The 12,573-nt window shown below is 48.8% G+C and overlaps 1 protein-coding gene across 1 annotated transcript; it reads left to right on the plus strand.

Moving 5' to 3' along the window:
- Window positions 1–1,585: 1,585 nt before the first annotated feature.
- Window positions 1,586–3,241, plus strand: LOC149343464 (solute carrier family 22 member 7-like). Its single transcript, XM_089546978.1, has one exon. It carries the CDS (start codon window positions 1,589–1,591, stop codon window positions 3,239–3,241), a length of 1,653 nt encoding a protein of 550 aa, XP_089403104.1. The 5' UTR covers window positions 1,586–1,588.
- Window positions 3,242–12,573: the final 9,332 nt, after the last annotated feature.

Raw genomic sequence — 12,573 nt, forward strand, 5'->3', positions numbered from 1 at the left:
CACTTCGTCGCCTTTTACATGAAACAAAAAAAAACTGGAATGAGCAATTGTAAGTGTGCTCAAGGCTGATGTTAGAGCTTGATAAACAATCACAAAAGATAACATTTGTTTGCAGTGTCTGACGGAAGATTATAAAGTTCACCATATGATGCGGAAAGGCTTGTGATAAAAGGCGTACGCGCATTTCTATTCGAGGATGAAATCTTTCTTCGTCGTTTGTGTTTAGTATCACCATCAAAACCAGCAGATTGAAACATTTTTATATTTCTAATTGGCTTTCTACCGCTTTTAGTAACCTGATAAACATTTTGTTTCATTTAACATTACGGAACTGAAGTTTCCTATTAAATCGATGATGGTTTTATTTTTATGAAGATTCTCCTTCTTTGTCATGCTTATAAGCAATCGTATCGTCACCCAAGTGCCGTGAAGAGCAGATGTATTCTGCTTAAATTACACAGTGGCGGATCATATAAATATGTATATTCGTTTTTATGAACGTCAAAAATGCGCAAAAAGCATCTCATATATTTGATAGCAGTCTCATCGTTCACCAGTACAGGTTACCTATGCGTGGGACATACTGATCTTTCCTAAACAAAGATGTAATTAAAGAATAGTCAGTTTTAAGCAACAAGATAATATGAGAGGGAAATAACTAGACGAATAAGAATGGGGTGGGGCGCACATGGAAGGTTATCTCACATCATGAATGGCAGTTTACCAATATCCCTCAAGTGAAAAGTATACAACAGGTGTATCTTACCGGTACTCAGCTATGGATATCATTAACGCGCGTTAATGATATCGTAGTTGAAATCAAGAGGAAGAAGTGGGCTTGGGCAGGGCATGTAATGCGAAGGCAAGATAACCGCTGGTCCTTAAGGGTAGCGGAGTGGATTCCAAGAGAAGGCAAGCGTAGCAGGGGGCGGCAGAAAATTAGGTGGGCGGATGAGATTAAGAAATTTGAGGGAATATGGTGGGCGCTGCTGGAGAAAGACAGGGTGAATTGGAGAAACATGGGAGAGGCCTTTGCCCTGCAGTGGGCGTAGTCAGGCTGATGTTGATGGTGATGATGATGATTATGATGATGATGATGATGATGATAATATGCCTGGAAAAATGCTAAATTATTGTAATTTCAGGACACCACAACCCTCCGTTAAAAGAAAATTTGACGGAATATACTGAGTGAGGGTGTTCGTAGTTGAAGGTAGGCATCTAGTCGGTACGGTGATTAGCGATTCGGAACCATGATCAACAAAGCATACAAGCTGTCAGAACTTCTCGAAATTGGTAATTAAAATACACTGTTACACGCCAAATTTTGGCCTGCACATCGTCGGGAGCTATTTTACTTGACTTTAGAGTTAAACATAAAGGTACGGACATGAATTCTCTGACAGAATTCAAAATGGAACGTGACTGTTCAGCGCATCTCTGAAGCCGACGAAAGTGCCATCGCAGCTCGTGCGAGCAGAAGAAGAAGGTGTGTCGATACGGTTGCTTCGCTCTTCTCCGCCGTGAACACAGAGGTCAATGAAAGAAGCCCCAAGTCGGTGTGCAGTTCTACACCGTCGTCTGTACGATGGCAGTTTTCATGCCAATGCGGCTGCCGTCCAGAGATATGCTAGTCAGCGAGTCCTTCGACTGTTACGACGCTTTCGGACACGGCAAGTTCCAGATGCGACTGATGCTCCTCTGCTCCCTCGGCGCCTTCCTAGCCAACGCTCACGGCTCGTCCTTCTCATTGATTTCGAGAGATGTGGGGTACACCTGCAAGCTTCCTTCGGACTTCAACGTCTCTGCTGTCCCCATTAACAACGCGACTACCCCTCTGGGGCCTGGCGGGCAGTCCGACCAATGCCTCGCCATGGAAGACCCGAACAGCCCCAATAATACCAGGAAAGCTTCCTGCCGGGAGTGGGAATACGACGAGGAGTGGAAAAAAACAACCATCGTGAGTGAGTGGGACTTGGTTTGCCAGCGGAAGTCGCTTCTCCTTGTCATGAGTATGCTGCAAAATGTTGGCGCCACTCTATTCATAGCGACGGTCGGGCCCTTGGCGGACAGAGTCGGTCGGGTGCCTGTCCTTTTAGCGGCAGTGCTGGTGCTGGCGGTCTGTACAGCTGGCAGCTGCGTCGCCGCAACTTACACCATGCTCGCGGCCAGCTTTTTCTTGGTCTTTGGCAGCGCCTCCTTGGTAATGGCCCTTTCTGCTATCTCACTCTTCGAAGTAACCACCCACAGCAATAGACCACTCCACATCATCGTGACTGCCACGCTCGGTCTCGTGTTCTCTGATTTCTGGCACTTCAGCATGATACCTCCGAACATGCCTTGGAGACTAAAGCACGTATTATTCCTTTTACCGCCAATGATTTTGATTCCCGGGTTTTTCTTCGTGTACGAGTCGCCGCGTTGGCTGGTCGCAAAGGGTCGTTTCGATAGGGCGGAAGGTGTCATGCTGGCCGCCGCTGAGATGAACCACTTCCCCTTACCAAACGCGGGTTTCCTGTTGGGGAAACTGAAGATGCACGAGCCCCAGACTGTTAACCGCCGAGCGACCATTGTAGAAGACCTACTCAGTGCATATTCCATCCGACTGCGCGCCGTCATAATATACGCTCTCTTCTTCACCAACACCTTAGCCTCGTACGTCGTCACTTTGTCCACCTCAGTGCAGTACAAGCCTCAGCTTCCGTACGTCTCCTTCGCCACCAACTTGGCCTGCTACGCTTTGCTGCACTTTCTGATCAGGAGACTAACCATGCTGACAGTTATCACGGCTTGGTTTGCGGTGCTCTGCCTTATCAGCTTCCTGTTAAGCCTGACCGTCGGCGCCGGCCAACAAATCATCGTCGAGGCGCTGGTCTTCCTGGAGGCGGGCTTCTATTTCTCCGGCGCCGTGACCTCCTTCGTCTACGCCTTTGAGCTGTTCCCGACTGCGCTGCGTGCCACCGCCGTGAGTTGCGCTTTCGCCAGCGCCCGCGTCGGTGCCCTCTGCTCTTCCTTCGCCCTGCCACTCAAGGTCGCTGGCCACGAAGACGTGGCGCTAGCCGTCGGGGGGTGCCTGCTGCTGGCGACGGTGATCAGCCTGCGCCGCCTTCCTCCCGCAACCGAGGTCGAGTGTGCCAAGATGGCGTCTAGGCGGAGCTCGGCTGCGGTCAGGCAGATGTTCATCGAGCATCTGAAGAGCTCGCTGGAGCCACGGCCGGAAGATTACACGTTGAAAGAGTAGGGCGCCTCTGGGGTGGTAGCTGCAAGTACACTCCCGAAAGCGGTGTCATCGTGCCAGCACGACGACTCACCTGAAGAACTGGATGGCGTGTACTGGCACTAACTTCCGTTTTAGTGGACTAAGCTTAAGGAATACCTTTAGGGGAGCCTATAGAATGAGAAACTGAGTTAATTTTTTTTATTGTAGGAATTTTCTACACTGTATGAGACCGTCTGACACTCCGCCCAATTCTCATAAGACATTTTAAACGCTGCATGAAATTCAACCAGCAAGCTGGCCACTTGCTTTCTTCAAGTGTTTCCAATGGCGAGAAACTGTGAAAGGGTTTTGACAACAAACTCCTGAAAGCTATTAACGCAGTGAACTGTGTGCCCTAGTTTTACGACGATCGAGTAATCCAAGATGACAGCAGCTGCGAATTTTAGATTTATATTGCCTCAAATGCTGTTTTAAAATTATGGTCACAGACTGCGCAGCTCTTTTCTCCTTATACTCCAAGCTTTTTCTCTTCGCATGACATTTTAAGGATGTTTTTTTACTGGCACTTGGAATTAGCAATGTGTGCTGCGCTGAGCAAATTTACATGCGCCCACTCAAGGGTAGATTAATAGCTTGCTTAATAAACTCAGTGATGATTGCTTGCAGATAGTTCTGTTGTAGCCGTGCGCCTACTACGGTGGCATCAGGCTCTTGAGAGATTTTAGTTAAGTTGTTCGTGCTCCCTGAAATGCACAACACAGCTCCGTAAAAGAGGGCCAAATGACCGTCATTGCTTGTGATCTACTCATCGCCCACGTTAGGCGAATGTCCTAGACCGCCCATAGGGTTAAAGAATATGTTTAACGACGCATTGGGACTATTTTCACCCTCTCTAGCGTTTCACCTTTCAGCAAAAGCAATAGCTCGCTATAACCGTCTTATTTCAATTTGAGTAAAGTGGACTTCATTCGAGGTTTCTTTGTCAGCCTTGGATGCCCTGTGTTTCTTCCCCGTGAAGTACAACTGGACACCTAGTACCTGCTTTTAGTTTGCCCTGCAATACGAGAAACTAGAGTCCGGCATCCGGCATAAGCTTGTTGCGATGCGATTTTTTACCTTGTACGCTAAGGTCAAGAATAAGCACTAAAAAAACCTATTCTTCCTCCAGGTGCAATCGTATTGGAAGTATTGGTACCGCCTCCGCTGCCTATAAACAGCACCGGCTACTCCTAGCAATGTCAAATCTATTGACATTAAGCGAATGTGCAGCACGTCTACCTCACTTAACGTGCATATGAAATATCTGCAACACGTGATACCAAAAAGTTGATGTCCCTGAATTTTGCCAATACAGCAGTGGAGCAAAGCATCACGTTAAGAGAGAAAGGGCCAGGAGGTCCGGTTTTCTGATTTCAGTAATTACTCTCAAGGATTAACTAGCCTCCAAAAGGTCTGAAAAGACGTAGAGTTAGGCACCCTGAGGTTTTCTAATAATTTGCTTGCGCAGCACCTTCCACTGGGTATTCCCCCATTACTCTGTGTTTTTCTCCGTTTCGTAGCCATTACCGCTTTTTTCGCAGCCTATGAACAGGGCGACGGAGTCATGAGTTTATTAGGCGCTCGCCAAATCGTACACACCCGCATGTTTCCATTGGAAGAGAGAAGAACTCAGAAGTACATAAAAATGAAAAGCACGGGCGAAAACAGCCGATTCGACCACGCTCAAAGCGCAGGAGTGCAGGCTGCGGGGCAGCCGTGATGCCTCTGGTACTGCTCAAAGCCGCCGTGGTGGCTCAGTAATTATGGCGCTCGACTGCTCACCCGAAAGACGCGGATTCGACCCCGGCTCCGGTAGTCGCATTTTGATGGAGGAGAAATGCTAGAGGCCTGTGTACTGCGCAATGCCTGTGCAAGCTAAAGAGCCCCAGGTAATCAAAATATCTGGAACCCTTCACTCTGGCGTCCCCCGTAGACTGAGTTAGAAAATGAACACCCGCAACCTTAGATACACTTGCTTTCGTCAATGAGATGACACAAGATACAAAACACGTTTCCTTCAGCTTAATTTCATAAAATGTATTCGTATTTCATGGGCACTCCTTTTATCTCTTGGCAGCCTACATCTCCTCGCGCTGCTTCCATGCAGCGTCCTCTAAAATCTAAAATCAAGCGGTGGCTCAATGGTTAGTGCTTTCATCGTCTAAGCCGGAGAACCCAATATCGAACCCGACCGTGGCAGCCGCGTTTTGATGGAGGTGAAACGCAAAAGGCGCCCGTGAGCTGTGCGATGCCAGTGCACGTTAAAGATCTCCAGGGGGTCGAAATTAATCCGGAGCCTTCCACTATAGCACCTCTTCTTTCACTCTCACCTTCCTTTCCTTACGACGCTGCTAGGGTGTACTTTCCCCAAAAACCAGTTTTCCATACCGCAGTGTGGCCTAACCGTTTGAGAATCCGCGTAGCATGCGGGAGGCGCGGGGTTTGATTCTCGTCGGATGCTCGGAAAGTAATGTGTCCTCGAGCTATCCTGTCGGCCTCTTGGTTCCCGGGGCACACGGGGGTGGCAGGGAACCAAGAGGCCGACAGGATAGCTCGAGGATACATTATCCGAGCATCCGACGAGACCGCGGAACTCGCGCCAGCACCCAGGGAATACTCGGCCATACTACAAAACTATAGAGGCAGAAGAATGAGATATCCCCCACCGCACAAATCTCTCAGCAGAGAGGAAGCTGAGACAATTACAAACAGGCTCTTTCCCAAACCTACATATACTAAACAAAATGCACCCTACGATATACGCGGCCAAATGTCCCTGGTGCGACGAAAAACCTACTCTATACCGCATCACATGGGCCTGCCAGAACATAGACGTGGTCCCCAAAATACAAAACCCGAGTGCGGAGCAATGGGAGACTCTGCTGTCCAGCGACCGCTGTGAAGACCAACAAGGTCTGGTACAGCGAGCTCAACGGGCGGCAGTGGCCAGCGGAGCCGTGGACTGAGGGCAACCGACCATTCATTAGAGGCTGACGACTTCGACAGAGAAGGCTAATGGGGGTAGAACCAAGACGTCTCTGAAGATGCCCCCAAACCGCAGGAATAACCATTAGTGAAAATAAAGTTTTCCCTTCCTTCCTTCCCAGTGCCGTCGGGTACAAGCGTTCCACTGCGTCGTGCTCGGCTTCTTTAGGGTGAAATGCTTGGGAAATGGGTCCTTGACCCCCGCATTGACTAGAAGAAGAAACCCTGCGTCATGGCACTCATTCGCCACAGGAGCCTTGGCGCCATGAAGCCATAAAAACTCACCGTCGTCATCAATTCTTCATAACAGAAGAATCTAACCAGTAGAGCCGAGGAAAAAGAAAATAGAGGCTGAAAAAAATACTTCAGCACTCCAGGCAGTGCCATTAGAAAAAGAAAATGTTGCATGGAGGAGTAGGGGGTTTTTTGCGACCAACCTTGGCAGCGCCAGGTGAGAGCAAGACTGCTCGAAACCGGAAGGAGTGAACTTTCAATTTTTAGAATCTCGACTTCTCCACAGAGGTCTTCGCAGGCCACGAATTCTTTTAAAATAATAAAGTTTTCACTCTCTCTCTCGCATGTTTTAAAGAAAAAATGGCTGCATGGTGCACACTTGTAGTGCGAAGCCCTGTAGCAACAAAGTGATATTGCATTTGTAGACTCCAAAGCATCTCTCAAATTTCGATAAATCATGCCGAAAATTGGAAGATAAAAACTCTGAGGGTGTGAAAATATGCGCTTTGCTCCAGAATTGAGCCAGGTTTAAACCTGCGCAGGATTCTTCTGTAGTTACACTTTTCTACAGAATACCCGATCCCAAGGATAATTTAAATACAGCAACAAAAACGACACGCAATTAGTATTCCGCAAGCTGATCTCAGTTGCCTTATTTGAGGTCGTGCTTCTTCTAACTACTTTTCTCATCATTCTTCCCTCGGATGTCTTCGTTGGCAGTAATTCGCTCAAATATCTCTTACATTACTACTTACATGAGTACATGAGCTCGTGCTTTATAAAAGACGCTGTGTACACAGTACGAGAGGCCCTATGACTTGGGGGGTTCGCTGTCGGAGGTGTAGTAATGGCTAAGAACATGAACTGATTTAGAAGTTGTGGCTCGGCTACATTCTCCGCCGTTAGGTATTTCTTCCTCAGCTTTAGCGAGCTGATCGCACAAAATAGGTGGTCTGAAAATATAAAAATGGGATGACAACGAACGGACACTCCCATAGGGCCCAGCGGCCCAATTTGCTGCATCGCGTCGAGTAGCTGAAGACAAACAGGGAACCACTTCCGGTTTCGATTTCAGTGGCGCGCAGTTTGAATGAGAACATTGACTGCCCCTGCCGTGCCCTAATGGCACATTATTTGCGTTTTGTACGCTCTCCTATTGTTGTCGGACTTATTTTCGATCTAGAAAAATTAATTAAACTTCAGAGTGCTGTTGACCGGCCATCAACGCAGCTCCGCCACAGCCTTCGTCAAACAGTGGCGTTCCAGAAAATATACCAGCTGCTTTTGTGAAATTAACATTTATTTTCCTCCATATAAAGACAAAAACAAACCAGTGCAGTTGGCGTCACCATTTGGCACATCAGTAAGCTCGTTCCGGGCTTCTTGAGCGTCCACAAAACAGTGCTCGTCGCTCCAACCGGGCACGGTCTGCTGAAAAATGTAAATTACGGGCAGGTGCCATTCTGATAAACCTTACAGCAAAACTGCGCGAACAGGCGAAACGCGCGAAAGCTGCGAAGCGACGAAATTACGAACACGGACAACATGCTTTACGAGCCTCGCTTTCTGAACATTGATGCACCGCCTACAATACTGCAAAAGGAAGAAATCTCCCAAAGATTTTGACGAGTTCCTCTATTGTCCGACGTAATTCTATGCCACCTTTGAGCTAAGTGGACAGCCGACTACGCGTTTTGTTCGACAACAATATTTCAGACAGACGTGGCCACAACACGTACTCCAAGCCAGACGTTCACAGAATGCCTCCTAGGCGCACTGAGAACAAATGTGCGGTGGCACTAAGCGTTTTCAAGAGCACAGACGTCGGAATGTTCGGCGCACAAGTTCAGTTTTAGAGGGTTTAGTTCTCCGCGTTATCTTTTCTCCGGCCTTCTTGAAAAACACGTTCCCGTGCTCTCGCAGAACGCTTGCCTTCTACACGTTTGCTCATTTTTTCAAGCTGACCCCAGTTTCCACCACCGCCAACAAATGAATTAAAAGAAGTTGTGATTATTGGAATCACAGAAAAGCAGCACACCCCCGTGAAAGTCAAAGCAAAACTGCCCGCGTCACAGCAGCAGGCACGCAACTGCGCAATTTCTGGTACCGACCGGCAGGGCCGAAGTGTTCTTTCTAAAAAGCTTGCAACGCAGGGTATATTTGGACAAAAAAAATATTTTTTTACTTCTCCACAGTCAGAAAGAATAAAAAACGTCGCTTCCCCATTTCAAAGCCAGTGCGACACCATTTCGTCACAACAGCTGGCGGGTCCTTGACAGCTACTCAGTTCTTGACACCTGCCAGATCAGCCGGCTTGCTCAGCCTAAATTGCTTGTAATGCAGCGTAGTTTTACAACTAAAAAAGTTTTTCAACATGCCACTGCCAGAAACCGTAGGAGTGCTACGAACCGCGCCAGAACAGCCGGAAGGCCACATAGCGTAAGCGCCCCTTCACAAACTGCGCAGTTCGAGATACCGGCTGGCGTGGTCAGCGTAAACTGCTTGAAATGTAGCGTAGACCGGCAAAAAAACAAAACATTTCTCACCACGCCACTGTCAACAACCGCAGGATTTCAAGGTCGAGGACCAACGCAGAAGCAAAAAAAAATTGGACGACGCTTAAGCTTTGCTTTTGAGTGTATAACGTGGCATCTTTGTCCAACCGCCGCCGGTAATCGTCAGCCGTTATCTACAGACGCGACGGGGGGGAGGGGGGGCGGAGGCACCGCTTTCTCCGCAGAAAAACGGGATCGCAGCGCCCCCCGGCAGACACAGCGATGGATGGAGACTTTTCACCAGACAGACGAGACATAATGTCAACTTAGTATCCAATCACCACGTGGCGGCCCACTCACTCAACGGCCCTGCCGCGGGCTTATACCTTTTACTCTTTCTCCGATTACTGATGGCCGAATCACACCTTAAATACCGATACAACACACATACGTATGCACCAAACCGTTCAGGTACAATGAAGCATCTCTGAAATCTAATTCGTCTGGTTGAATTACCTAATCACCAATTAGCATAGTCATAGTTAATTGTCAATGCATCAGTAGATGTCCGTAAGATGCCACATCGTCAGAGACCACAACGCATTCACCGGGTCCGCCTCTATCCCGTTCAAACCGACGAGCGTTTATGGACTCCGGACATGCGTTTCGCTCACATAAGAAACTCAAAACCGTTTCAAGGAACACAACTGCTCAAACTGATAACTTTATCTGCAAAACAAAGCTCAGCTCCTTCGACATTTCAAGCAACTTAAACACGATATCTGAGAGTGCAGTGCAAAACATAATGCGTGTGTGACCTATGTAAACTCTCGAAACAGGCAATAAAAAAAAAAAGGCGTTTTTGGCCAGTTGGCAGCATGCCCGTCTCTCAGTCCAAGGGTGATTGATTTCAACCCCACAGAATTCACCGCAATTACTTCACTTTGCGCATTTAAACGTCTTTAAAATGTTTGCGACCAATCCGAGCATACTAGCACCAATTTGTATTTCACCGTGATCGAACTGGTGTTTTTGAAATACCCGCGCAAAGTAATTTGTCAGGCGTCACGAACCAGTCAGTATCCGGCCACGCCGCCGGTGAACACCGGCACCGGTTTTTCTGCGACACGGGGCATATAACGCAAGGACGTTAACGCACGCAGTGTCTTCACGCGCCATAAAATACTCCGCATGCTCACACGTGCAGACTACCGCCTCATAGCTTCGTTCTGCCCTTGTGTCCAGTTTGCGCCTAATGTCTGCTCTTTATGAAATTTCTTTCTCTATAGCCTGACTTTTAAAACGAGGTTATAAACAAGTTTTCCCTTGGCAATTGCGTGGTGCGGGAACGGACCGATATAAAACTGGCTTGGCACACCCTTTCATAAAGCCACAGTCAGACACTACAGAGAAAGCTGAAAGACAGGCAGACACGTAAAAATAAATAAACGAACCGATAAATAAATTGCTTATTGGGTGAACCGATGCCTTCAAATGAACAGAACTCTGCTCTTGGACACCGGTTTGCGATGACGCCTTCGCGACGCTCCGCCATGTTTTGGCTTCACTGCTTATACTTCTTCATTACGATCCAGGTGCTTCCATGGAACTCTGAAGCGATGCCAGCGGTGTCGGCCTCGGTGCGGTCCTCGCCCAGCGTAAGCCTGGCTTTTCCGAATAAGTAGTCGCATATGTCAGCCGTTCTCTGACGAAAGCAGAGTCCAACTACTTCGTTACTGAAAAGGAGTTTTGGCAATCGTCTGCCCGATAACAAAGTTCCGCCCTTACTTGTACGGCCACACTTTCGACATCGTTACAGACTACCAAGCCCTTTGCTGGCTCGCTTCTCTCAAGGATCCGTCGGGACGTCTCGGCCGTTGGGCACTGAGGATTCAAGAATATCCCATCCGTGTTGTGTGCCACTCGCGCCGCAAGCATTCTGACACCTGCGCTCTCTCCGGGTCGCCTGTTCCGTCGCCTACGCTGACACTTCCCGCGCCCGACCCTCCACTAACCGCCCTCATCATCTAGAATATGCCCTCAGAGCAGCGATGAGATGCATGAATTCCTTCCCTGCGCATATCCTCATCGCCTCTACAATGGCTCCACATGTTCGGGCCATCCGCCGCTAGGCTTCCCATTTCTCCATCCAGGACAGTCTACTTTACCGCCACAGCCAGAAAATGGCTACTTGCCATCCTCGTCATCTCCGCTCCTAAATTTGTGCCCGTCATCAGGCTGCCACGAAAAGTGCTTATTCTGGCGTCCTGAAAACCTATCATTGGCTTCGTCAGCGCTATTGCTGGCATACTGTGTACCAATTTATCCTTCACTACCTTCGCTCATTTACCGCCAGTACGCAAGGGAAGGCATCACCTGGTCGCTCGACCAGTCCGCTGCAGCCTTTGTGATGCCCTGCTCGCCCCTTCGACCGCATCAGCATCGACCTTCTGGCCCGCTTCGCTGCACTTCTACGGGTAACCGCCGCCGTCGATCACCTAACCCGTTATGCAGAGACGACCGCACTTCCCGCGGTGATGGCCCGTCAAGTCTCTTACTTTATTCTACAACACGTCCTCCTCCGCTACGGCGTACCTCGGGAGCTGCTGAGTGACAGAGGCCACGCCTTTTTGTCCGAGGTAGTTCAAGAGCTCTTCTCAGCATGCACATCCGTTCACCGTGCGACTACAGCTTACTTACCCGCAAACAAATGACCTCACAGAGCGGTTCACCCGCACTCTGGGTGCCATGCTCGCAATGTACTTTACGGGATAAGGTGCTCCCATTTGTAACTTCTGCGTATAATGCTGTCCATCAAGCGGCAACCGGTTTCTCCCCATTCTTCCGCTTATACGGCCGCGGAACATCCTGTACCACTGACACAATTTCACCCTTCCGTCCTGATCCTTCTGAGTATACACCTATCTCAGACATTGCCCAAAAAGCTGAGGAGTGCCGTCTGCTGGCTTGCACCTTTCCTTCCCACACACAAGGCTACCGCAAAGACCTGCACGACAATGCCAAGCCTGATCCATTGTTCTCTGCCGACTCCCTTGTTTGTCTTTGGGTTACTGACGCCAGCAAATTTTCGACCAAGTACCATCGCCCTTACACAGTAGTTCACCGCACGTCTCCCATCAACTACTTCATTGAGCCAGGTACGCCTTCCTCGGACCGCTGCCGCAGTGGTCGCTAGGTTGTCCACGTTAGCCACCCCACGCCTTACTACTACTCTCTGGTTGTCTCTTCGCCCTAATTTGCCAGGATGGCTACTCCTTCCCGCCAGGGCTATTGTAAGAAGATGAGGACGACTCAACACTGCCGCGCTTCCTCGCCACTGCTGGTGGCTCGGGATGAAGCTACTGCCTCCAGCTGGTAGTCCTGCTGCTCTACCTGACTGCTGCATAGATCTCCTTGACTCATCAATAAAGCTCATCAATATGGCCTACCAATATATATATATATATATATATATAGCGAAGTATACGCTTCGTTAAAGGAAACATTTATTCAACTCGACGTTTCGATCGGAAGACCGATCTTCTTCAGGAGTGATTTTACATTGTGAATGCATCCCCTTTTATATGGGCGGGTACAGAA

Source organism: Amblyomma mixtum, chromosome 5 (genome assembly GCF_055824585.1).
Source record: "Amblyomma mixtum isolate Tamu chromosome 5, ASM5582458v1, whole genome shotgun sequence".
Taxonomy (NCBI): domain Eukaryota; kingdom Metazoa; phylum Arthropoda; class Arachnida; order Ixodida; family Ixodidae; genus Amblyomma; species Amblyomma mixtum.

Excerpts from the sequence above, each read along its gene's own strand:
- LOC149343464 (XM_089546978.1), top strand. The coding sequence starts at position 1,589 with ATGGCAGTTTTCATGCCAATGCGGCTGCCGTCCAGAGATATGCTAGTC.